The following is a 26,152-nucleotide window of genomic DNA, read 5'->3' as shown; positions in this document are numbered from 1 at the left end:
CTTCGTGTCTGGAGATTATGTAGGAAGATAATTCTTTATTTTTTTGTAACCGAATTTTCCCATCTCAAATACCATTTTCTTATGTTGTAAATTCATATAAGATCTCAAAGTCTCACTCAAGCATATGTTTAAAAACTTGAGAACCCTATGTTTAAGCTCATACTTAACCCGGCTAAAGCTGGAAACCTAGTAATTCAATGTCCCCAGAGACAGTGGCTCCCAAAACTTTTTGTGACCAAGGGGCATCAAAAGACAAATAAAAGTTTCTTGACACGCCTGTTTTAGTTAAACTTGGATTATTATAATCTATTGCAAATAATATATATTTGTCACGTACGGCACACTTGAACTTTCCTCAAGACACACTGTTTAGGTAGCACTACCCATTAGTACTTAATATTATCTGATTTACGTGTGGTAATGTGAATTCTATCAATTTAATAATTGATATTAAAAATCATTTGAAATTAAGCAAACAATAACATTGAAATTAAGACCCTTGTTAGCATTAGTGCAGGACAACTATTATAATTATATTTAAATAGATAAATATTTATAAAATATGCATTTTTAAAACTATTTGCAACAAATTCTTTTTTTAAGAGAAGCAGTTACCAATCTTTCTGGTCCCGTGAACCATTGATAACATTTGCCAAGTTGCGGTGATCCCAGTGATAAAATTAGTTGATTGATCCACCTTCACTACATTTTTGGAGCTAATGACTGCCATATTTTGCTGTTGGTACTTGCTGTCAAAATTAAGCCTGTTTTTTTGTTAATTTGATACCATCAGCTTTTTTTAAAATACTGGACTTCCTTACCAAAATAAGCATGTTTAGTGTCAATATGATTTTTCATTTGGTTGGCCTTAATCGATTCGGCTGACATAATTTAGTTGCAAATGAGATATTGTGGCTTTTCAATTCCTACATCGACAATGGAAGTAAATCCGTACTTAAAAATTCCTCTCTATATTTTCTTTTCCGAATACTTGTTTCTCGATTAATCAAGGGCAATTGAAAATTTTACAAAATAAATTTTAGTTTAGTTGATTATTATAATGAGAGTCGTATTAATATTAACACAAGAAATTCAACACAAGGACATGTGTTATCAAACAAATAACTTTTATGAAGGCCTTATAGGAACCTAGTTACGATTGTTATTCACTGCTTTATAGGAAAACCACGATGATTTATTAAAGAAAGAACAAATACAACAACCGTTTTATCTTTTCTAATCTCTAAACATTGTTATTCCTCTACAAAAATTCCGTCATTATGTATAAAAAACATATATATTTAGTACTCATGAGTAAATCATAATAATCCGTAAAAAATGTAATTTTATTTTTGTGGCAATAAATTATAAATAAATATTGGACGAGTTAGACATAAGGCCACATGCATTAAATTCTACCAGCTCTCTCGAATTTTTCATCTTCCAACATAAATGCTGGATGATAATTCTCTGTGCCGTCATCAATTTTCAAATGTGGATTTGGCTTTGTATTATGGAGACTACCTAATGAGGTAAACCCTTTGTCATAGAGGAGGGGATAATCAAGATAGAGTCCACGAATAAATCTCCATATTTGTTGATAATTCCAATTCAGGACTGGATTAACTCGCATAATCTTTGGCCAATCCTCATCGGTCGGAGAGAAATGCTTCAAGTCTGAGGAATAAGGATCCGTTCCTCGAGTACCGAGAACCATGGCTTGACATGATGGATGTAAAACCAATAGATTTTGAAGACAGCTCTTCATACTTCCAGTGAGTGTTGTTAAATTTAAATAGTAGTCTTGTTTCATTTTAGTAATTATATTTTCCACTTCAGGAAAGGGATCACTTTCACGAATATAAACAGAATTAATACGAGATTCTTTATCTCCTGACCTAAACATAAATATAAAAAATATTATGCTTAAAATAACTAAATAAAATCAATTCACCTCCAAACATAGGCCGCCAACAAGTGCAGAGTTACAATGCAGTCTTTTCCACCATTAAAGCAAACAAAGGTATTCTCGGAACCATAATCCGAGAAACATTTATCAAATACATCAAAAGACTCATTTACTACAGTTTTGAGATCATCTTCTCCTTCTTTGTCAATGAAAGCCAATATTTTATCATATACATTACCCATGTGAGGAGTATCGTCAAAGTCTTTTAAAATCTGAGGGATTGTTTTTAATGAGTCCTGATATGCTTTTTCCGTCAGATCTTCATTTCTAGATTCTAGAGTAAATCTAGTTTTATAGTAATGATGACCAATTAAAGGATATGACCCGAATATAACCTCTGGATGTTTCTTAACGAGAATATTTAAGTCATTAACGATGGAAACTTCATTTTCCCTTGAGTAAATTTTTCTCGTATAAAAATTCGTTTTAGAGGATGCGAAAATAACTGGGGAAATGCGAGTAAAACTCCTCTCAAGGAGCTGAGAAATCCCAGGGAAAAAGTAAACATTTTCCATGGATACAACAGGGAACTTCATATCCTCTCCATAATTGAGTTTAGCCTAAATTGAATGGGAATGTTAATGAACCAATGATAAGTTGAATGACGGCATCTACCTTACTCGGAATACGCGTCATTTTGAGAGTAGGATGCTCCTTATTTTCAGTAGGGATTTTGAAGTAGTCGTAGAAGAAATCAACCAATTCTTTTCGAGGATGGAGAACATCATCGAATGCTTTGGCTGCAGCCTCAAATGTAACATCATCATGAGTAGAACCAATGCCTCCACAGGATATAACTACATCATGTAATTTAGAAATTTCCTTTATGTTATTTGATATAACAGACACATCATCTGGAACGACTCGAATTTGTTTGAGAGACACTCCAAGCTCGTAGCATTTTTGAGCAATAAAATGAGAATTAGTGTCTTTGACCTGCCCTTTGAGAATCTCATCCCCGATTATGAGTACACCAGCAGTCATGAACGACATTTTCCTGAGGAATTATTTTATATTATGCATTCAATTAAGAGAAATAAACCTATAACCTAATTAAATAATTTCCGAAAGGCGGTCTTGATAATCGCACTGGAATTCGACTAAATATTAATAAGTTTGGCATCTTCAACCTGATAATTAAACATGAGTATGGAGTAGTTTCGTTACCTAAGAGTCCTGATGAAGTACTTTAAAATCAAAAATAAGAGGGAGGGGTGTGGATTTTTACCGATATGAAAAATTTACTTTTATGGATCACCAAGTGTCGACAATTAAAATCTAATAAACAAAAAAAATAAATGACCGTATCAGGTGTTTTTTCAGACTTATATAATTTAATACATTTATTTATACCGGCCAATGGATGTCAAGGTATATCTATTAACTTATTAGTAATAAGGTCTGGGCAATACAAAAAAAAGAAAAGAAAAAAAAAAGGAAAAAAGAGTGAACCTGTGTAGTGAATAGCATAAAAGGAAACAAGTGACGTCAGTGCGCAATTAACACAGAAATTATCTATTATTACTATATTATACAATCTTCAAATAATATGTCAATTAGATTGAATAAATATGCAATTTACGTCTAGTATTAGGTAATAATAAATATGGTGAGGAACAGTCCCCATCATTATATCCAATCTTCTTCACTCCAACGACAATTTCCCACCATCGCTTATCAAAAGTTCTAAATATTCATAAAATTTAGGTTGACAGTTTTAAAAGTGTAGAAACGTAATAATTGTTTATATGGAAAAAAGGAACATACTTTCTTAAGGGAGGCAAAATTCGAAAAATCAAATTTCCATTTTAACTTTTGTACTCCTCATATTTTCTTCCGTATAATAAATATATCATTTCATTTTTAATCATCAAAAGTTTTTATAAAAATCATCCAATCACAAGGATTAATAAGTAAATCGGCCAATTTGTTTTAGTTTCCTTATTCTGTTGGAAGCAATATCCAGCTGTAGTTCTTTATTTCATGATGAAATTCTTATATATGTCCTCACTCGAGCAAAACGCATTATTATAGCTTCAGATGATGGAGGATATTTTTCTTTACAGATATTGTAAATCTTTCGATGGGCCTTTCATTTCGATCAATTTAATGACCATGAAAGTTAAAAAATACATTTTATAATCCTTTGTAAAGTTCGAAGAACTCATTTGAAGGATTTTGAGTCCTCCATTTGATATATGCATAACCTATGACGAAGAAGTGGAGGTTCCAGGAATTCTCATACAAGTTTTAGATCCTAGCGCAGGATAAATATTTTTGAATTTTGACGCAATCCATCCGGTCACGTACGAGTCTTTGCATGCTTGTGTCGAAGTTTAAACTGGAAAATTCAGTTAATTCTGTAATATCAGAATCATCTTAATTTTCCGAAGCATTTACCGGCAAGACCTGATTGTCAATATCCTACCTTGAGAATGGTTGTCAGTATAATATTCAATTCCCTAACAACTTCTTGAGATATAAATGTATCATTTGTTTGATCAGTAAGTTTTTATATGAAGAGATTTTGATTATTTCCGATAATTAAAATTCTAAGTCTTTGAATAAACTCAGACGAGGATGGATGAAAAATTATATCCTCCAAGAGCTCTTAGTCTTAAAAAAAATAATTCTCAATAACATCTTCATCTTGATTTAAGCGAGCAGTTATAAAATATTCTATACCTCGCCTTTTTAGATCGTTTTGAAGACCTATTGTCGATTCTGTAGACAGAAGAACTCCCCTTTGCCATGGAAACAAATTCAATACCGCATTTATCTTTATAGTCATAATTAAGCCCTTCATTTTATTCAGAGCCTCCACTTGTTCATACAAATGTCTTCTAAGCCCACATTTTAATATATTTGAATCACCAACTATATGTCCATTTATACAAGCAAACCAGTCATTAATTGTATGAACATCATCTGCATGTTTTGTTTTTTGATTGCCATAAAAATAAGTGACAGTCATGGCACAAACAATGGTTCTTGACAAAAGTTGGCTTGCCATTCGCAATTGTTGTCTACCACTGCCTGAGACACTGAGATGTTCTCGGGATAATTTATCATGAATCCTCAGTCTTTATCGTCTTAGTACAAAATATCCTCAAAATCATTTTTATTCAAAGTAACATAACTACCATTACTATTATTAATAGACCTTGAATGGATATGCATGTAAATTATAAAAATAATAAACTACATCATGACATATTGGAACAAAAAATAACAACGCAACCATTGTTCATAAATAGGCGATATAATACAAAAGATATAGGAATCAAAGTATAATTTGAATGTTAGGTCTGCATTTTGGCATTTTTCTTGGCCTTCTTTGCTTCTTTTTCCTTTTGTAGATACTCGGCCTCTTTTTCGGCAATTTTGCTTGCATGAGATGGAATGTCAGGATCAACTTCATATCCATACTCTTGACGAAGCTAAAATATGTCAAAATGTTAATATGTTATGTATACAAGTAGCCATGTTTGTACAAATTGCAATTTCTTCGTTTTAAAACCCATAATTGAATTGGAATGTGTGTCATTCTAAGAAACCAACAAATTATTCCTTCCATTTTTTGGCTCCAACATGTACAATTTCGTTATACAAGTTACAAAATTGCAATTTGTACACATCATGTATAGATATATAAGTATAGTCTAGGATGACCATAATTTGATTTATAAAAAGAGGACACTGGGCCCTATCAGAGTTAATTTTATTTAGTCATAGCAGACCAAATCAACATTGGGATCGATGAGTGTCGGTTTTAGGGGGAAGGAGGGATAAAAAATAATACATTCTGATTTTTTATAGTGTTTTGTCGATCCATATTAAGGGCTGAAGACTGCATTATGTCCAGTTCAGCCCTGCATATCACACTTAAAACTAATAAATATTGGTCCTTCATGATGTCACTTAACTTTATTTATTTATTTTTTTAACCAGTTCTAGCACTGAAAGTCCGACAACCTTGTTCCAAGGACTGATAGAATTAGTCCAAAGACATAAGAACTGACACAACACTAATTTTTCTAAGAAAATATTTTTTGGAACTTGTTTTCCTTTGAATAAAATATTTAGTGAAACTGGAACCGGACATTTCATGGATCTATAACATGTCTTCGGGCATGTATAAAAGAGGACATACCCGAATAAAAGAGGACGGATGGTCAATCTAGTTTAACCTCAATCATTAATTACTATTAAAACTCACTTCTTTGAGAATGGCTAATTTACGAATCCTCTCCTTCTCAGCTTGTTTGTTCCTCATATTGATTCTATTCTTCCACTCCAATAGTGATTTATCCATGTTTTTAATATTCTTGAGGATTTCTTCTTCACGTCTCCGTTCCTTTTCCTCAACAGCGGCCTCTTTTTCGGATTGTTCTTTCATAATTATAAAAAGATCCTTGTTATCGTAGAAAACCTTTTCGTATTCTTGTTTCTCCTGGAGATCTTGTGGCGTGGGCCAGCAGATACCTGGATCAATACCTGTGCTCTCTCCATACTTTCCAAACATATTCGCCTATGGTGGATATATTCATAATTATTTATACAATATAAGTAATATTTATTAAATTAGTACAAAGTTTCCATTTATTTAGATCAGATGGTTCAGATTCTAGATCCGGAATCAACAAACAAGAACCAAGACGAGGTAATTTTAATTATCGGCCTTTGTTCGATAAATTGTGAGATGATCATTTTCATGATCAAATTTTAATTTTTATTATAAATTATGATTTATTACAGAATATAAGGTCAATTTATTTCAAATCATGCTGACCTGCACTACATATTTCTCGATGTAAAAAAAAGTGTTAAGTTAGGTTTTTGGTCTTTTTAATTGAGTGGTAGATGTCATGAAGTATGTAATCAAGTAAATGTTTGAGGCTGGCTTGGTGACACCATTTCATAATTCAGGTTTGTTAGGTAGTTTTCTATGCAAAATGATGGCTAAGAGGTATAAATTAGGATATGTATCCCTTAATAGAGTGTTTTCACTGACATCATAATTGGAGGAGACGCCATTTTGGGGGTTCAAAGTTTATATGTTAATAATGGACAAATTAGTCATTAATTTTGATGAAGCTTCATCAAATGTCTGTAAAAATAAAAGAAGACTTAACAGCTGCATTGAATAATACTTGATGCTAATGACAAAACTTGATATGAATTAAATCAATGTAATGTGTATGTACTGAGAATTCGTATTAAATGTCTAAATTTGTACAATTATTTTTGTTTGATGGAGTGGTACCGAGAAAAGAAGGATAATTAAACTCAAATATATTAACATTCCCTCTGTAATAATTTTACATACAATATGGAAATAGGATTGTATAACGATGTAATACAGATTTTTAATACTGTATTGTAAAAACTAGCATTAGAGGGACAGATTTTAGATAGAGAGTAAGGCTAAAGTCCATTTATTTGTTGGTCCCATTTGGAAATACAATATTTGATTATTTTTCTGAAGACTCATTTAAAAAAGGGTTATCATTGTAAAAAAACTAAGCCCCAAAATAGTCATCATCAACAATGCAAACGTCACATTAAAACGCTATCTATTGATTCGAATAAATACTCATTCTATAAAAGGTAATCATTGAACTGAATCGTGCACAATCTTGTTAATTATCATTTGTATTCTGATAAATTAATTTCTTAGCATTCAAAGCAGTGCGCCTTACTCGATAGGCCTGGGATTTGTGATGACTCTCCATGGGATATAAGATCCCTTGCAGTGGATGTTTCCCTTCAATTTGACGTCGATGGGATGCACTAATTTTCGATACATTTCTTAGTCGTTTAAAATCCTCCAATCGTCTTTCCTCCTCAAGTCCCTTCCGGAGTCCTTCCTCTGCCTCTAATGTTTTTTCATGCTCTGACAAAGAAGGAACTTTCGAGGATCCCTTAAAGAATTTGACAATACGATTTGTCGACGTTGAACAGGCCCTTTGGAAATAAAACGTCCGTGATATGTTACTTAAACTCATGTTTATTTTCCCCTGATAAATTTAGTAATTATACTTCCGAATATTTGTTATGAAATGACATATGATCATGATGTAAATATTTACATATTTCTACAAGCATGTAAACAGGACAATTATTCTAATACCCTACGCAACCTTTTCACATGAAAATATTAAAAGAATTCATGTTGATTTGAATGCATGCATCTTTTCGATATCAAGCCTGTATAAATCGACTTTTTACATCCATTTTCATTGATGTATAGCTAAACTTATACTTTTTAATAAAATACGCCTTGGATACAGTTGATTTTGTTCATGTCTCCTATGATGTGTCCAGTCTTTTGATTATTTCAAAATAGGAAAAATCTTAATACGTCATTGTGGTAGAGAAATATTCATAACAAATGATAAATACGTACTCTTAGGAACAATTAATTATATATTGTTCTTTTATTATTCGTAAGTAGATATGATTTTTTTTTAAATATTATTCTTTATTTGCGCTGTTATATATTATAGATTTATCGATAAATTGCTGTAATGTTACGTAAGGAGCCGACAAGAGTCAAATCAAGTCCATTTCGTAAGGTCATCCAGAATTTTGGAATTGCATTGTTAACCTCGTTTGGAGTTGGGATCGGCTTTGCTGTATATGACGTAAATTACAGACGATATCTTGAGGAGAAGCATCACTCTCTTTTTAATTTGATACAGTATTTCATTCCTAAAGAAGATCAAGGAAATACAGGTTTGGAACTGAGTCACAAAAAAGATGCAGAAATTGTTTTGAAGGCTACAAAATTTGTATCTACGAAGGGACCATAGTTCCTAGTTGCAAATACTGCCCAAAAACTTTGTAGATTTACTCGTGGGCGAGTATTCGTGATTGAGAAGAGATGTATTGGATATATCATAGTATGATGATTATACACCTAATAAAATTAAAAAACAAAATGATATATTTTACTTCTTAATTTGCACAAAGGTACTTATACAATGTCTTGTGCACAATACTTATTTGCTTCAATATTATTATATTGTTATATCAATCGTTTATCCATGTCAAAAATTATCAATTATTTTGTATTTTTTTACTATTCTGTTCCTTCCCTTCAAATTCCAACGCGAATACTTCCCTAGAGGTGTTTCGCTAACTCAGCATTAATATATTTAGATAGTTTAGCTTTATAAAACTGTATTGGTCATTACATACTATAAAAGATACTCGAAAAATCAGTACACTTACTAATTCAATAATTAATTAAGGTTGAGTGATTGAAATTCATTCATATTTTGATATATCAAAGTATCAAGAATTAGTTACAAAGCAAAACAAACTTGAGCTTACGTAAAAGTCGAGAAAATTACACTTTTAACGTGATCGACTAATTTCCATTGCACACTCCAAGCCTTTTGGCGTCTTTAATACCACTGTTTACGCCGTCAACAAGTCCGAAACGTTAGAGAGGAAGAAGGACTCTATCAAAAGGCCAAATTGAATCCGAATGAGTTTAAGAAAACAGCCCAGACCAATCTCCTCAAGTCTTTGAGGGACCATGCAAGAGATCTCGTGATTTCACACCAGACTATCCAGAGATCTATCAAAAAAGTGGATGGAAGAACCACTTTTTACGCAAGTAGTGAAATAAATTTATTTCCTTCGTTGAAAGACTATTTTAAACTCTTTTTTGATACTTTTTGGTCATTGCAGTCCTGCGGCCTTTTGCCACCTGGAAGCCATCATTACCGCTAAGGGTAGCTACACTAATTATTAAGAGAGTTCAGGCACATATCTATTTATAGTATTCATTTTGTTAAAATTTTAATATAAATAAATTATATCTTGCTGAAGTTTAAAATTCAAATTGTTAAGAATATTATGGATCACTTGGGATCACGCCACTTTTCCTTCCACAATAAACAGAAAACATGGTTCAAAATCAGTTGGTAGTTTGTAGATTCTTCACAAACATGGAATTACTATAAAATGTTTTCATCGACATCATAATTTATGGAGAGATGTGGGGACTCAAAGTTTATATTTTTAGTACATAGAATGAACAAATGTCCAATAATCAATCATTAAAATACTAATCACCTGTCTTGAGTATTACTTGATGTCAATGAATGAGAAACATTTATATTTGAATAAATTAAATGTCTAAATTTGTACGATTATATATTTTTGTTGATCCTTAGACTCAGAGAAAAATGGAAGATTGAATACAAAAAATTCTGTGAAAGTCCTTGGTGGATTCGTAATGGACTTTTATCTCATAGCTAATTTAGTGAAACATCATGACAGCTAAGTTGTTCTCCTCTCAAGCATTCTTCAAATTGCCAGGATTACCATTTTTATTTTCGTCTGATTTTTTACCTACCAAAAGTACTTACTATATATGGTAAACTTATCTCAAGATTGACAGTAAGGACTCAATTCACTCCCAATGACGACTTCTACCGGAGAGAGAGCATATTTTGATCCGCCCTATATAACCCAATAACGACTGCTTCCGTAGATAGAGAGCGAGTACTCCACCTGACCTCCACGAAAGGATGGACTCGCCCGGTGAGATAAGAGGGAGACAGAAGGAGATTAGAAAGGCCGAGTGGCTCCAGAATAGCAAAGTTGCAGTCACATACAGACTTCATACCCAACGAGAGTGGTAGGTGTCACCCCACATCAAAAGTAGATATTCCTCAACGGCCAAAAGAAAAATTGACCTCTGATTTCTAGACATAATATCGTTGAGATTGCTCAAATGAGTTACCCATACCACCCAGCCACTGCTAAAACTTACATTAAAATTGGGATTCCAAAGGTTATGGAGATAAGGTATCCAGGGGATGGAAGGAGATACACAGCAATTATTATTAATAAAGTCCATGATTAGACAAAATTATCATCTTATTAAATATTCACCTTCAAAGTTCCAATAACGTCACATGGAGTGACGGCTGCAAACATGGTTGACAGAGTTGAAGAGCTTAGAAGAGTATACCTTGTCTTCTATCGAGTGGTACATTAAAATCTGAACACTATGAATTTTAAACTTCAATAAGATATAATTTATTAATTAACATAGAATTTCAACAAAATTTAACTATAATTGATGTGTGTCTGAGCTTTCTTAATAATTAATGTAGCCGTCCTTAGTAGCAATTATGGCCTCTAGGTGTTAGGCCTGGCATCCGCTGCGGATGTAGTTCTCTGCCATGGCGTCCAAATAACGGCTGACAATGGCTTTGAGGGCCTTGGTGTTTTGATGACGGACACTACATGCCTTCTTTTCGAGATGCACACAAAAGGCGAAGTCGAAGGGGATAGCATCAGGGATGTAGGGGGCTAAAAGTGTCAAAAAAAAGAAGTCAAAATATTCTTTCAACGAAGGAGATAAATTTCTTTCCTTACTGGTGTAAAAAGTGGTCTCCCTGCCCTCACAAGTCTCTTAGAATTATCTTCCTTCGATTGCCTTAATCCTCTATTTACGAAGCATGACGTCATGAAATTGGCATTAAGATCGGAATAAATATGTAGATAATGTTGACTATTTGTTAGTTCATCCCCATAAAAAATGAGATCACTTAAAAATAAAAAAATGAAACAAAAATCCTTGGAGAAAATTGGAAAAGTATTCAGGAAATACTGCTGTATACTTCGTAACAGTTTTCCTACAAATGTTCTACTTCCCCCACGCTTTTCAACAGCCGTCAAAGAGTACTCCTGGTAACACATATACTCTTTGACGTCACTATTAAAAAGGGAGGTAGAAGTCAAGCATCTGTAGGAAAAGCTTTATGTTATAACTTTGTATTTCTATTAACATTTGGATACAGCTATATTTAAACTTATTATCTTAATTAAACATAAATTTTAATTCTTGGCCATAATAGTTTCAACATTTTGCAATATTAAAGTAAAATCCCTAGGCAATGGAGTTTATGTGCTTTTAAATGTATATATAAGAAATTGTACTTTGTATAAATATAATTTGTTCCCTATTGATGTGAGCCGGTGTAAAGATATAAAAAATCCTTTGTCCAAGGCTCAAATCTGCTCAAAGGCGCAATCTGAATACTGCAGTTTTTCTATATTTTATGTTTGACACTTTAATTCATTAGGAACTCTCAGTTATAATTTTCTTTATATATGACACGCATCATACAAATCGATATTCAGTTTTCTTGTGGTTTCATATTACTTATTTCTGCAAAATGGCAAAGTTAATCAATAGTGAAAGAAACAGTTTGTTGCCTGTGGATGAATTTCAGTACATTTATCACTAGAATGGCGAACATTCGAATATAGGATTTTTTTCCGGAAATGCACTCAAAGAAAGTTAAAGCATTCCAAGTGAAGAGTTCATACTAATTCAGAATTAGAAAGTATCCCAATTCATAAATTTACCAATGCACACTGTCATGAGGCGACAAATGATGAATTGAAGACTATTGAATTTAAAAAGTATCCAAAAGAAAATTCTAAAGCCAACCCTCATCAATCAACACACTATCTTGTCTCCAATAGTATGTCAAATCTTAGTCGTGGAACCATTGCACAGCTACATGCATTAAGAAATATATCCCGATGCGTTAGAAGCTGGAAACAAGAGACTCACAATTTCCCATCTGCTCCTCTCTCTCAGACAGGATATTCCATTCCATCACAGTTTGCAGGATTGCACGAAAATAGAGGAAATTTTATACTGTATGATTCTTGAAAAAATGACCAAAATCGGATTACTAAATTTGTACAAATCCAGGATTTGAAGACCTTGCAAAACTTGGGCACCTAACATATACTATCAAGTTGTTACAATTTACGCAATCGTCACTTTTATCCCAAGAATATTTCTTCTCTTACAAACAGAAGTATATTAATATTTTATCAAAAATGAAAGAAAAGGATTTTAGAAGCTTCTTACTCTATTTTAGCTAATTTTGAAACTGCCCATATTAATGCTATTGTCCCTTATCGGGAATTGAATGGTTGTTTTTTTCATTTCTCTCAAAATTTATACAAGAAAATTGTCCATCTTGGCTTTAAATAACGTTATCACAGAGAAAATGACTTCAGTTTCTGAATGAAACCATTTTCCTCGCTCGCATTTTTACCACCAAATAATGTGAGATATATATATATATTTGAAGTACTACCTGAAGATGAAAATATCCCCATTGAATTTGTTACATATTTCGAATTGACATACATTGGAAAATTAAGACGAAGAAGAAACAACATGCAAAGAGTTGCACTAAGATATCTCATAAAATTATGCAATGTGTTTGATCGAACAAAAAATGGTGAGCCCAGGACAAACAGTGGGGTGGAGGGTTCCATATTGCAATTAATTTGTGTGTTACATCTTCGCATTCTAATTGTATCATCTAGTCGCATCTAATTGAAGGATTTAAAAAAAGTAGAATCTTTGTCCAGATTATTCAACACGATAGAGATGATATTTTTCAACAAAATGAAAAAACATCAAGACATTAATTAAGCATATTCTCAATATTGATAGAAAATATGATGATAAAATTTTATAATTAAAAGATTTATCAAATAACTTGATTTCATTCTATGTCTTTAAAAATTTATTTTATGCAAGAATTTATAAAATATAGATATGTGTTTAAACAAATTTTAATCATTAAAATTTTATTTTATGCACCAAACTCACAGGATGAGATCAATTATTTCCAACAGAATTCAGTTAGACACTCTAACACTTCCAAAAAGAAAAACAAATAAAGTAATTTAAAATTGATTGTACCCATTACAAAATTATATGACTATTGAAATATAAATAATGTTATTTACATGTAACGTAGCATCCATTAGATGAAAGAGTTAAATAGCGTAAAAACACAGAAAAAATGGGATTTTCAATTTACAAATTAAGGGCTTAAACTATTTTTTGGTTTATGAGGGATTCCTTGGATATATTGTATGAATCAGTGGTGGGTTTTAAGGATCCAGGGGGATCCCAGGGAACCTCGCGCAACCCGAGGGATTCCTTCGATGTATTGAAGATGGCTTCTAGGAATCCCAAGCTACCCCCGGGCAAATCCGATGGTGGAGGGCATTTAAACATATTTTAAGAGGCCCTGGACTATTTATTCCCTCCTGTTCCTTACCAATCTTCTGGATCCATTTCTTAAAAGATTGGATTGATTTAAAAAATTACAAGGAAATTGTATTGAAATAATGTTACTTACACTTGAAGGGGGATGAAACAAACAAATTTATTTATATATTTGACATAAATAATATTAATTTATACTTTGTTATTACTTATCATCACAAAGTTTGAAAAAAATACAAGTAATTTTCTCCTGGTCAATCTTCCGTGGGCAATTTTCCCCAGAGTAGTTTCCCAAGTAGTTTATAATATTATATGTACATATGAAAATTTTCTGTAGAATGGGAAGGTTTAAAAAAAATCAAAAATCAACATGGTAACCCTGACAATTTGAAGAATGTTTTTCGAAGAGATCCGCTGCAATCACTTGTAGCAAGGGAAGAGATGTGACAAGGAAATAAACAAAGAAATTGGCAAGAATTACTCCAATGTTGATTCCAAATTCTACTCTGAGAAGAACTTACAATTATAACTCAGCAACAAATCCTTAGAGTATGTTCTGTTTTTAAGCGCCACAGGAATGTGTAATCAAGCTTTGTATATAATTGCATCTATTTAGGAAAGGATATTTACTACTCTGGAATTAAATAATAGTGACAACTGCAAAGGAATATAAAATTAATACTTCTGATAATAATGAAAAAAACGGGCCTCCAATAAAAACACAATTTACATCACTAATTACTCCATGTAACAACATTTTCGTCATTAGGCTGAAATCCACCTTTATTATTGTTATTTAAGGAGTAGTAGGTACAAGAAAATGACCATTAAAAATTTCAAACTCTATAAGAATTGAAGAATTTAAGGACTTTTTTGAATAAAGGCTTAGGGTATAAGTACGATTCAGGGACATATTTCGACATGAAAGAACTATTTAGATGAAAATGAAAGTAAAAATAAACTAATGCAAACATTTCAACATTTGAAATAGGAATTATTAATGAGACTATCTTGATTATAAGTCATAAAAATGTATATAACCACCAAAAAATAAAATAAAATGATGGACCTTACTTAGAGGCGAATATCTTTTTTATCAATTTTCTTTACAACATAGCTAAAGTTATAGAATAGACTTTATATGTCAATTAAAAAAAAAGCATTTAAATCGATCTAGATTGATTTTTGATCAATCAAGATTTTAATATCTATTACGAAATTTAATAAAATGAGCTTGTTAGGTTGTCTTGAATATAAATTACAATAATATTCCTGGGGGGATGAATCACGTATTAGTTATTCAATTTTCCACCAGAATAGTATTGTAATCTATATTCAACGCAACCTAACCAGCTCATTTTATTAAATTTCTTAATAAAAGTAAGGCACGACCCTGAATATTTGCAATTGCATCCATGAAATGTTTGAGAAATCCATCTGCTGAAACCAGGGTTAATATGGTTTACACATTGCCACACCACAGACTTCAGCATTTTTTTTTCAAATGTCTAGTTATTATTCTTTTAAAGACTTTTCTATCGTATACCTCGAGTCTTGGACAGTCTCATCGAAGAGAAAAGTCAAAATAAGTTGTGTAATGTTAAAAAGTCCTTGTTTAACTTTGATTTTATAAAAAAAGTCCATAAGAATAAAAATAACTAAAATGAGGAAGACAATTGGAAAAAGTTGAAGCAAGATCATTTGCATCCGGGCATTCCCCTTTACCAAGTGGTCCATTAAAATCTAAAAACTTTGAATTTTAAAATTCAAGAAGATATAAATGATTAAATAACATTTGAATTTCAACAAGATTTATACTATAAATAGATTTGTGTCTGAACTCTCTCAATAATTAATGTAGCCATCCTTAGGGGCAATGATGGCTTCTAGGCGATGGCGGAAGGCCAGGCACACACTACAGATGTAGTCCCCTATCATGGCGTCTCAGTTCTGGCTGACTGTGGCTTTGAGGGCCTTGGTGTTTGGATGACAGACACTTCAGTCCTTCCTCTAAACTTATGCCCAAAAAGGGGTAGGGAGGGGGTTGGCATCAGGGCTGTAGGAGGCCAAAAGTGTCAAGAAAGAGTCATACAATGGAGAAGATGGATTTCTTTCATTGCTGGTATCAAAAGTGGGCTCTCTACCCTCACAAGGCTCCTTTCACCCACTTTTTTGATAGCTTTCTGGACAGTCTGGTGGGAAATCCTGAGATCTCTTACATGGGCCCTCATGGACTTGATGGGGTTGATCTGTACTGTTTTCTTTAACTCCTCCGAATCCAATATGGCCTTTTTGACAGATTCCTTCTTCCTCACAAACGTTTCAGTTTTACTGACCGTGTAGACGGTAGTCCTGGAGACGCCAAACTACCTGGAGTGCAAGAATGGAAATTTGTCGCTCACGTTCAAGTGTTATTTAGTCGACTTTTATGTAAGCTGGAGAGCCCATGTCTTTTTTTGCTTTGTAACTAATTATATATGGTTTAGTATATTGAAATATGAATTAATCTTAATCACTCAACCTTAATTATTTATTGAGTTAGTAAGTGTTCAGTATGTGCAGAAATAATAATCTGATCTCCTCAGTTAGAGGTCTAACAAAGAATTGAACAAGTTAATAATGGGAAATATAGATATAATATTAAATAAGTTATTATTGTCTTTGTTAAAGTGCTTTTGCTTATTTTCTTTTTGGGGAAATCCAGCTATTTTAAGCGTAGATGCTACGCCTTTGTTCCGAAAGTGCTGTATCTTAAATATTTCAAGGGTCGATGGAAATTTTTTTATTACATTTATCTTAAATAGACATGGAAACAACACTAGTGATATCTACGTGCTTATTTATTCGGTCCGGTCCAGTCTTTGGACCGATCCTATCTGTCCTTAAGACTATTGCTCTGTCGGTTCTAATTTAGAACCTTGGACTGCATTCTCATCCAGTCCCACTTGTCCCTCGGTATTTCACTGAGTGTGTTTTTCCATTTTTTAATTTTTCTCTCATCAGGGGCGGCGTCCGCAGGATTATACATATATTTGAAAATAAATTGTATAAGTAAGTTATTTGGTAGAAATAAAACAATATTTAATTATCAAATATTAAATTTCGTGGAAAAAAATTTCAAAAATCCATAGCTGTTAAAAAAAATTGAAAATTAAAGTTCAAATATTGCATTTTTTAGTAAAAAAACAAAAAATACTTAATTGGGGGAGGGGCTACAGCCCCTCCAGGCCTCTTCTGATGACGCCCTGGCTATATAATACAATAAATTATATAACTAAGTTAAAATTGAATAATTTTGTACCATAATGAAAATATGAATATTTTTTACAAAAATGTGCAATGATCTTAATAGATACATTAAATTTCTTACTTGGTTTAATAAACCATCGACATTGTTTTAAAAAATTCCAAGGCCCAACAGAAATTAGAATGACGTCATCAAGGATCGAATTTTATATATTTTAGGACTATAGGCAGGGTTGGACTGGACCAGACTGAACTGAATTCCAGACAGATGGAATAATAGTTATAGGTAACTTTCCCACGAACATTTTTGCCGCCGGTAATTTGGCCACCTACATTTTTTGCCGCTTTTTTACGTTTTTTTTACGTTCGAACTTTACTCTTGTATCTCCTATAGGCAAAATTACCAGCTGTAAAAATGTTGACGGCGAATATATTCCCTGCAAAATTACCTAAAACCTCAAATGTTCAATCCCTAGTCTTCTCAAAAAGCAAGCAAATAATTGTACCAAGTTCATATAATTATACCAACAGGAATTTTGTATGAAAAATTAAGGTCAATAGAAATACAAGGTTATACCATCATGTAATAGGGCTAGCTAGAATTTTCAATTTGATGTACTGTATCGACTGCTGGGCGGGACAGACAGATTTTGACGTCAGGCAGAGTAACAATAGTATATTGACAGCATATAATATTATAAATTATATGATTAATAGCAAGGTTGTGCCCTTAGGGGTTTTGTGGTTCTATCTGTTCAAGTGGTTCCGGTTCTTGAACCGTTAGAACTAGAACCGACAAAGTCGAACCGAGATATATTTCTTATCGGTCTCAATTCTTGTGTTTTTTTTCATATATCGAATATATAAAGAAAATACAATAAATATTATAAAAAATTAGTTAGCTTTAGTTAATAAGTGAATTTTCTGTTTTTTTGTTTTTTTTCAATTGCAGCATCTTCTAAAGATTTTTTACGTTGACAGGGTGAGTCAGTATTATTTGAGTTCAAAAAAGCTAAGGGCTTCTTATGAATATAGAAAATGAGTTTTAGGGACCAGACAATGTAAATACAAGAGGGAAGGGGTGGTGTAGAGTAGGCCCTATAACATGATAACTATAGTATCCCTTAAGCCAGGGTTTCCCAAACTTCATTATACCAAGCTCCCCCCTACACTAATATATTTTAAACTGAGGCCCCCTTTATACGAGTTCTCAGGGCACCTGTTGGAAATTGGGGTACTAAACACTCAGCGTATACATAAGGTAGCTGCGGCTCTGTTTGTATTGAATATCATTTCTTGGGCCTGAAATTTCTAGTGGCGCCCTTTGTTTAAAATGCCTGTTACAAAACTAATAATGTATTAGAAAGAACGTAGACCGAAAACAGGAACCCATACCGAAACTGTTGAAATCAAAGAACCAAGATCGGGACCATTATAACCACTGAACCTGAACTGGGCACAACCTTAATTAATAGTAACCGTAAATAATATTTGCCGTCATTATTAAAAAGCGTTGTAGAAGTCAACCATCAGTCGGAAAAGAACCAAGACTGGAACAATTATAACCACTGAACCTGAACTGGGCACAACCTTGATTAATAGTAACCGTAAATAATATTTGCCGTCATTATTAAAAAGCGTTGTAGAAGTCAAACATCTGTCGGAAAAGAATTGTGGTATAATCTTGTATTTCTATTGAGCTTGAACAAATGATGTAATACACCAGAACAGATTTTGTGATAGAAGCTCATGCTCCTTCAGGTTGCATTAAAACTAATGGACTATTCCTTTTGTCTTCTTCTTCTAGTTATATAATTAATCTGATCTAGATACAATAGTAAAGTTATATTTGAAAAGGCGGCGAATATGTCATGTGGCAAAATTTATTCGAGGAAAAATTACCAGCGGCAAAATTACCGGTCAAAACGTTATTTTTCTTTATTTACCTTTTAGAAGGAATCCATAAAAAATAAAAATACCAATTACTCCTTTTATATCCCCCTCATGTGGGAATAAACATTCTGGCTAAGTTTTCCATGTCTCTAGAATTCCATGGTATAATACCTAATTAACGGACAAACATTGAGTTCATAAGCAAGGTTGTGTCCGGTTCAAGTTCAGTGGTTCTATTGGTCCTGGTCTCAGTTATTTAATTTCAACGTTTTCGATAATTTGTTAGCAGACACTTAAAACAAGTGAGTGATATTAGATTTAAACAAGGTCCTATCCACCTTATACGCATGGTGCGTAGTGTCCCAAGTGCCAACAGGGGACCCAAAAACTAAGGTTACTAAAGACAATGGTTTTCAAATTGGGGGCCATGAGGGTAGGCCATGGGAGGGGACGCATGAAGATAGAGAATTGAGGATTACTTTCAGTCAACACATACATGCATAGTACATATGTTTCGTTTAAAGAGGGCCTCAGCTAAAAATGTATTAGTGAAAAGAGGGCCTCAGCTAAAAATGTATTAGTGAAAAGAGGGCCCTATCATAGTAAAGTTTGAGAACCCTGGCTTAAGAGATATTATAGCTATCATATGATAGGGCCCTGACAAGCTTAGTAGTACACCCGGTTCCATAATCTACCCCACCCCTTCTATCTTGTATTTACACCGCCTGGGGCCTAAAACTACTTTTTTAGAACCATAAGAAGCCCTTAGCTATTTGGAACTCAGATAACAACACTAACTAACAATCGCGAACTAAAAAATCATCAGAAAATCCTGCAATTAAAAAAAAAACAACGCAGAAAATTGACTTATTGATTAAAGCTAATTAATTTTTTATAATACTTATTGTTTTTCCTTTATATATTCTATTTAGGGGAAAAAAACACAAGAATTGAGACCAATAAACAATATATTGTGGTCTCGGTTCAACTTTGTCGGTTCTAGTGGTTCAAGAACCTGAACTGCTGGACCGATAAGTGCATAAACCTTGCTCATAACCTATAACAATTCAGAGATCAATCCTGATTCTAATATTAGGACAAAACGATTTTACTCTTTTAATAAAAAGTATGTCTTTACTCTGAGAAATAGTCATAAATAACTCTCTCCTTCATAAATGGATGACTAGGCTAGATAGGGATAATACCTATGTGGAGAGATAGTAAAGAAAGCCTTGACCGGAATTGAAAAGAAAGTCAAATGTCCATCACTCACTCTCTAAAAACTATGTACCCATCTATGTCAAAATATGCTTGACCTAATGCAAATAAAATCTATACAAAATTCACATATTATTTGTAATTACGTATATATCATGATAATATGTAATATCTAAATGTAATTGTTGATATGAGGCGTGCATCTCTTCTCTTCATTAGCTTTTCTAGTGTTGCATATTTTTAGTACAACATAATATTTACTGCCGAATGTCCAGACAACAAAGATAGAGTAACTGACATCCCTATTATGTATCCCCCCCAATCACCACAAATTTATTTTCCCGGCCTTCGCTCCTGCGTATTAGTCCTTATTTTGCCAAAAACACTCTAAGAGCAACCCAGTTAAATTATCAAATCTCATTTGTCAAGAGTTGAATATATAATAATTATAATTAGGAACTAAGAATGTGGAACTTTGCTAAAAAGTTTATTCCGGGGATACAAATTGAAGCAGAACCGAATGATACTCAAGAACAAAACAATCATGTCGAGGAAAAGGAAACTCCTTTGAAATCTCCAAATGATTCCATGGAAAATGAGTTTGTCTTCGTGGATAAGTCCCTATCAGAAGAGAGTTTGAACAATATTGATAATGGATATTGTGAGGAGAGTATGGAAATGAGTGGAGGGACTATTGAGGATTGTGAAGAAGAACAAATCTATATAAAAACTTTTAGGCCCAAAAAAAAGCCTGTACCCGACATTATTAAAGGTCTCTAGAGTTTTTATTTATGTTCAATTAGTAAGCATTAAAAAAATTATGTACTTTTCAGGTACGGATTGGGAGTCTGTCAATTTCGATCTAACTAAATTGGAGTGTCAGGAGGATGAAATTACAGGAATTGAAGTCTCGGATTCCTTCATTGTGGCTCAATATTATATTGAGTCAGACATTGATGTTTTTGAGCGGAGAAACCCTCTAAATGGTAGAATTTTAACTCTGAAAGGGCATGAGTACGGTGGAGGAAACTTGACTGTTGTAAATGATCGATACCTTTATTCGGGATCTATGGATCGAACTATGATATGTTGGGATTTAAAAAATGATGGAGGAGTACTGGGAAGAGTTCAAGGAAATTTACATTGAATCCTTCATTCTTAATTGATTTTTTACATAAATATCCATGATAAATCCATTTTCTAGCTGAATGATTGAGTTTATTTTTTAAATTTTTTGATTTGATTTGGAATGAAGGATTGATTAAGGATATTATTATTTATACAGATCATTTTGACTACATCAGTACTATTTTCGCTTCGGAATCACATGTTGTAACTGGTGGAAAGGGCGACAAACTAATATTTGTATACGAAGCTCTTTCATTGAAACGTAAATATAAGCTAGAGGGACACACAGGCTGGATCACTGCACTTTTTATACATCAAAACAAAATTCTCATATCTGGATCAGATGATAAAACCATCAAAACCTGGAATTTGGAAGATGGATCCCTTTTGCGCACATATGAAGAGGATGCAAACATCACATCAATGATTCCCTTTCAAGATATGATTCTTTTTGGCGATGGAGAGTCCAAGCTTTCCTTCTTAAGTACAGCCACAGGAGAAACTCTTCATCTTTTGCCTAACATTTTAATTGGAACTGGACGATATTGTCGAGCCTGCAAATATCATGACAAAGGTTTTTCCCCCGACTTTACTATATTGAATTGATCTTTAGTCATATTTATCGTAGGAATCGACAATATGTTTCTAACCGACAATGGCTACCTTATTACAGGATCATCCGGTTCAAAATATGTCAAGATATGGAAATTTAATACTTCACACACAGAGGATTGGGAAGGAACAGATGTCAAAGAGCTTCAAATCCTTAGAGATCACGATGACTATATAACAGCTCTTCGTGTTTACGAAAATAAAATTTACAGCTCATGCTCTGATGGTAAAATATACATTCACGAATTTCCTCAGGGACAGCAACACTACGACATGGCGGAGGAGGAGGAAACGGATCTAGTTAATGTTGTTTCCCTCTCATCCAATGGTACGCTTTCTGAGGCTCCAAAGAATCCAACAGAGCTTTGCCTTGGGGGCTTTAGATGCCGAACAGGGAAGACGGGAATCACAAAGTCATCATCAAGCTTTATGGTAAAATACCCTGAATCCTCTTGGATTTTTTATTTCAATCATTTCCTTTGTCTTTAGGTGAGCTTTCAACTTCGCCCTGCAGTCGCTGAAGTAAAGGAAAGTATAAGATTATCAACAATTATCATACCAGAGGAACCTGATGAATGGAATCCAGACTCGGACTATGACTCTGATGAATATGAATTAGTTTTAGAGACTGAAAGTGATACAGATGAAGATGACAAAATGGAGGGTCAAGATTAGATTTTGGGAAGACCCTTAAATATCTCTGTACTTCAAACTTTGGATTTCAAGCAGGGATTGAAATCTTCTTTATTCATTCAGGTTTTTTATCGTTTTGCATTATATTTTTCGTTAACTTTTTTAAATCATATAATCTATTGAGTGGCGGTCTAATGTATATTAAGTGCAGACTGCAGGAGGCTTTCTTGCCAAGTCGCCATATATTCTTTTAAATAGTATACCAATTTCTGACTTATATCGTAATTAATTCATTATTGTCTCATTGTTGTCAACTCCATGCAGTTATTTATTCAAAGTTTAAATAAACAATTTTATTTAGAGGTAATTAAAAAGAGAGTCGTTATTATTATAAAGGCATTCGGATACATGGAAATAATATGATAATAGAAGAGGAGCGGCTTTTTGCAGTTGCTACTTGTATATATGTTTTGTTTTGTTTTTTCCCCTAGCTCTTGTCATTATTCTTATATTCTGAAAAAGAGAACATATTACTTAGGTCATTGCTAGCTTCCATCATTTAAGAGGGCTAGCCCCAATAATGATAAACACTGTTGTATAAATAAGTTTATTTTATAAATGTATATATTTGCAGAAGGTGCCCATGTTGCAGAGCTGAATAGAGGGGAATAGAAACAAAGAATGAAGGTAGAAGAAATTAAACAAAGATAAGGATGTAGAAACATATAAAGAGAGAAGAGAAATGGGCAAGAGAATTAAATTATATGGAAAGAGAGAAGGAAAAAGTGGTTTAATTTCGGTCAAAAACAGTCTCTTAAAGACCTTGGAGGCCCTAAAAAATATCATATGATCATGCTTGATTATTTTATACACCTGCTTCCTTAGTTTCAGAAAGTTCTGACGGATCAGTTTTGGATCCCATATGGGATAACACCAAAAATAAGCTTCTGCTGAATCATTAAAATTCTGTGTATAATGTGATTGTTAAGAAATAAGAAACTGAAAATCAACGTGATCATACTGAAAATTTGAGTAATGTTTTGGGGGAGATCAGCTACAATCAGCTGTGACAAGGGACGAAGGAAATAAAAAGGGTTATTTGTTCAAAGTACTCAAATGTCGATCCCCAAATCTACTCTGAGTCCAAAAGGACTTAACTCTGCAACAAATCCCCGAGGTTACGCTCCGTCTTTTATGAGTACACTCGAATGTTCAATCAGGTGTTTAATATAATTGAATCTATTTAGGAAAGGATATTCACTCCACAGGAATGAGATAATAATGGCAACTCCTACGGCAAACAAAATTCATTCCTCAAATTAACAATTCTAAATTTTCTATTAAATTTGAAAAAAAAACTTTTTTGCACTAATTTTGCAAAAAAAAAAAAAAAAAAAAAAGTTAATAGCATTTATTGGTATTATAAAGAAGAACGCAAGCCTACTAAGATTTTTTTCCTATTTGTAAAACCAAAAAAGTTATGGAGAATAATATTGTCGAAAAAATACACTTCATAAGTGGTTCGTTTTTTCAAATAAAGCAGAAATTGAAATTGAACAAACAATGTTGTAGTAATGTTAAGGCTTATAATCTTATTATCTCCAAAATTGATCGTATTATGGCAATTCTTCTTAAAAATTAAGGTTTGATGAAAAAAATGGCAAAAAATCGAAAGTACAATCTTCACCGATTTCTTATTTTCCCCCACCCCTAACTTTTTTTATTCTGCATATATTTAAAAAATGTTTTTACTCGTAGAGTTATTTTTTGAGACGCCAAATTTTTAACATATAGCTAAACCCACTATTTATTCTCCTTTAGCTCCAAAAAGATTTTAATCGGCAACCTTGTCTTAGCCAGACCATGTTCAAAATAGGAACCCAAACAAAGTAGTTTCAGCCACCTAGACCTAACGGTTTAGGCACCCATACAAGACAATCACACGCAAACTGTGTTATTATAGATGATAAAAATAAACTTCAGAAACTTATTAGGGGACTGACGCGGCTCCCCCAAAGGGTCTAGCAACACCCCTAAAGTATTGCCATATTGGGTATCCATTTACTAGCATTTTAATTATGCATCCACTTCCCGTAATTTTCACTTTGAATGAATGAATCCAAGGATAAGTAATCAATAAGGGTGATAATTTTGGTAAGAATAGAAAAGGGTGCGAGGAGAAGAGAAGAAATACTTATGGCATCATTGATTAAATAATAAACAACTTCTTCTATCAATCAAAAACGTTATCATTCCCGCCTTTATTATTCAATATTAATATAATATTAGATGCTGATAGTCGATAGAGAACTGAAGAAAATGTCTAAAATAACGTCGCTTTCTGTCTGGATTTCTGAAAATGGGGGCCCAGGAATTTGGAAAATACTTACCAGATGAGAAACAGATGGTTTGTCGGATTTGTCGATATAAATGTGCCTTTAGTCCCCTGTCTAGAATTACACGCCACTCATTATCCTCATCTCATATCAAGAGTAAGGATATTCATATAAAAAATCAAGTTAATGATGAATACATCAAGTCAGACTTTAACTCTGATCTCACAAAGATGCTTATTGCATGTAATATTCCCTTATCCATTGCTAATCATCTACGCACAAAAAAATTATGGAGAAATACACGGGTAAACCTATCCCTTCCCGAGGAACCATCATTAAATTAATGGAGGATGTTGGTACTGATGTCATTTATAGAAATACATATAAAAATGTTTTGAGTCATTCACACCAAATGACGATCAAGTTATCCGTAAAAAGTATAAAATATTTACTAATTTCGAAATGGAAGAAGAAATTGATGACTCATCAATTTCTTCTTCCATTCCGAAATTTTCCACCACCTATCCTTTTCTCACTCCTTACCTAATTTCCCTCGTTCAGTGACACACAGCTTTTCCTTTACAGTTTTGATACACTCCTATCTGCTTAGATCTTTGAGGAGAACATTCTTCGTGCTCTTCTGCGAATCCCCACCCCTTGCATATTCTCTTTACCTGATCATCCTTACATTTTTGTTGTCACCTGGGGGTTCTACAAACTTCTTTCGTTTGTACTTTCTCCCTTATAGATCGGGGGCGTCCTCAGGGGTGGAAATTTTTGCTTTTTAGTAGAGTTATTTGATATTTTTTGTGACCAGCTATGGATTTTTGAAACTCTCTTCTTTTTTTAAATTAACCAGAGAAAGTTCTGCCATATAAATGACCATCATAATACGGTATTTTGCTTGCAGCCCCTCAGTTATAGCCAACATGTGCAATGGAGCTGCTAGAGGTAAGGACCATGGAAGAAGAAAATATCAAGGTATGCAAAAAACTATTGATCCATTGCCATATTCTGTCAACTTTGGTGTGCTTAATGCAT

The 26,152-nt window shown here is 33.1% G+C and overlaps 3 protein-coding genes and 1 long non-coding RNA gene across 12 annotated transcripts; 2 read left to right on the top strand and 2 right to left on the bottom strand.

The window, feature by feature from the left end:
• Positions 1-1,328: 1,328 nt before the first annotated feature.
• On the bottom strand, positions 1,329-3,365 carry LOC121124179 (FAD synthase). Of its 9 annotated transcripts, none has more exons than XM_040719304.2 (6): positions 3,311-3,365; positions 3,198-3,247; positions 3,019-3,145; positions 2,585-2,966; positions 1,955-2,529; positions 1,329-1,898 (listed from the first exon to the last, which is right to left on the bottom strand). In XM_040719304.2, exons 3-6 carry the CDS (start codon positions 3,090-3,092, stop codon positions 1,409-1,411), a joined length of 1,521 nt encoding a protein of 506 aa, XP_040575238.1. In that variant the 5' UTR covers positions 3,093-3,145; positions 3,198-3,247; positions 3,311-3,365; the 3' UTR covers positions 1,329-1,408. The 9 variants fall into 9 exon arrangements, with proteins under 9 accessions (XP_040575238.1, XP_071746989.1, XP_071746984.1 ...); XM_071890888.1 differs by having other exon boundaries at positions 3,019-3,069; positions 3,137-3,247; positions 3,311-3,363; XM_071890883.1 differs by having other exon boundaries at positions 3,019-3,247; positions 3,311-3,351.
• A 1,708-nt stretch (positions 3,366-5,073) lies between these two features.
• Positions 5,074-8,048, bottom strand: LOC121124171 (uncharacterized). The gene is made up of 3 exons (XM_040719298.2): positions 7,672-8,048; positions 6,189-6,500; positions 5,074-5,409 (listed from the first exon to the last, which is right to left on the bottom strand). Exons 1-3 carry the CDS (start codon positions 7,975-7,977, stop codon positions 5,272-5,274), a joined length of 756 nt encoding a protein of 251 aa, XP_040575232.1. The 5' UTR covers positions 7,978-8,048; the 3' UTR covers positions 5,074-5,271.
• A 210-nt stretch (positions 8,049-8,258) lies between these two features.
• LOC121124172 (uncharacterized) lies at positions 8,259-9,818 on the top strand. The gene is made up of 2 exons (XR_005866249.2): positions 8,259-8,418; positions 8,479-9,818. It is a non-coding gene; the product is annotated as an uncharacterized lncRNA (long non-coding RNA).
• A 10,825-nt stretch (positions 9,819-20,643) lies between these two features.
• Positions 20,644-23,149, top strand: LOC121124117 (uncharacterized). The gene is made up of 4 exons (XM_071890948.1): positions 20,644-21,174; positions 21,236-22,104; positions 22,159-22,574; positions 22,632-23,149. The coding sequence occupies exons 2-4, from the start codon at positions 21,954-21,956 to the stop codon at positions 22,815-22,817; spliced, it is 753 nt and encodes a 250-aa protein (XP_071747049.1). The 5' UTR covers positions 20,644-21,174; positions 21,236-21,953; the 3' UTR covers positions 22,818-23,149.
• Positions 23,150-26,152: the final 3,003 nt, after the last annotated feature.

This window comes from Lepeophtheirus salmonis, chromosome 9, assembly GCF_016086655.4.
Source record: "Lepeophtheirus salmonis chromosome 9, UVic_Lsal_1.4, whole genome shotgun sequence".
NCBI lineage: Eukaryota > Metazoa > Arthropoda > Copepoda > Siphonostomatoida > Caligidae > Lepeophtheirus > Lepeophtheirus salmonis.
This window is presented reverse-complemented; position numbering and strand designations above follow the sequence as displayed.

Excerpts from the sequence above, each read along its gene's own strand:
- LOC121124179 (XM_040719304.2), bottom strand. The coding sequence starts at position 3,092 with ATGCCAAACTTATTAATATTTAGTCGAATTCCAGTGCGATTATCAAGA. Across the intron at positions 2,967-3,018 it reads TTCGGAAATTATTTAATTAG|GAAAATGTCGTTCATGACTG; the intron begins GTTATAGGTTTA and ends ATAATTCCTCAG. Across the intron at positions 1,899-1,954 it reads TTGGCGGCCTATGTTTGGAG|GTCAGGAGATAAAGAATCTC; the intron begins GTGAATTGATTT and ends ATTTATGTTTAG.
- LOC121124171 (XM_040719298.2), bottom strand. The coding sequence starts at position 7,977 with ATGAGTTTAAGTAACATATCACGGACGTTTTATTTCCAAAGGGCCTGT. Across the intron at positions 6,501-7,671 it reads ACAAATCCCAGGCCTATCGA|GCGAATATGTTTGGAAAGTA; the intron begins GTAAGGCGCACT and ends TATCCACCATAG. Across the intron at positions 5,410-6,188 it reads AATTAGCCATTCTCAAAGAA|CTTCGTCAAGAGTATGGATA; the intron begins GTGAGTTTTAAT and ends GACATATTTTAG.
- LOC121124117 (XM_071890948.1), top strand. The coding sequence starts at position 21,954 with ATGATTCCCTTTCAAGATATGATTCTTTTTGGCGATGGAGAGTCCAAG. Across the intron at positions 22,105-22,158 it reads CTGCAAATATCATGACAAAG|GAATCGACAATATGTTTCTA; the intron begins GTTTTTCCCCCG and ends TATTTATCGTAG. Across the intron at positions 22,575-22,631 it reads AGTCATCATCAAGCTTTATG|GTGAGCTTTCAACTTCGCCC; the intron begins GTAAAATACCCT and ends CTTTGTCTTTAG.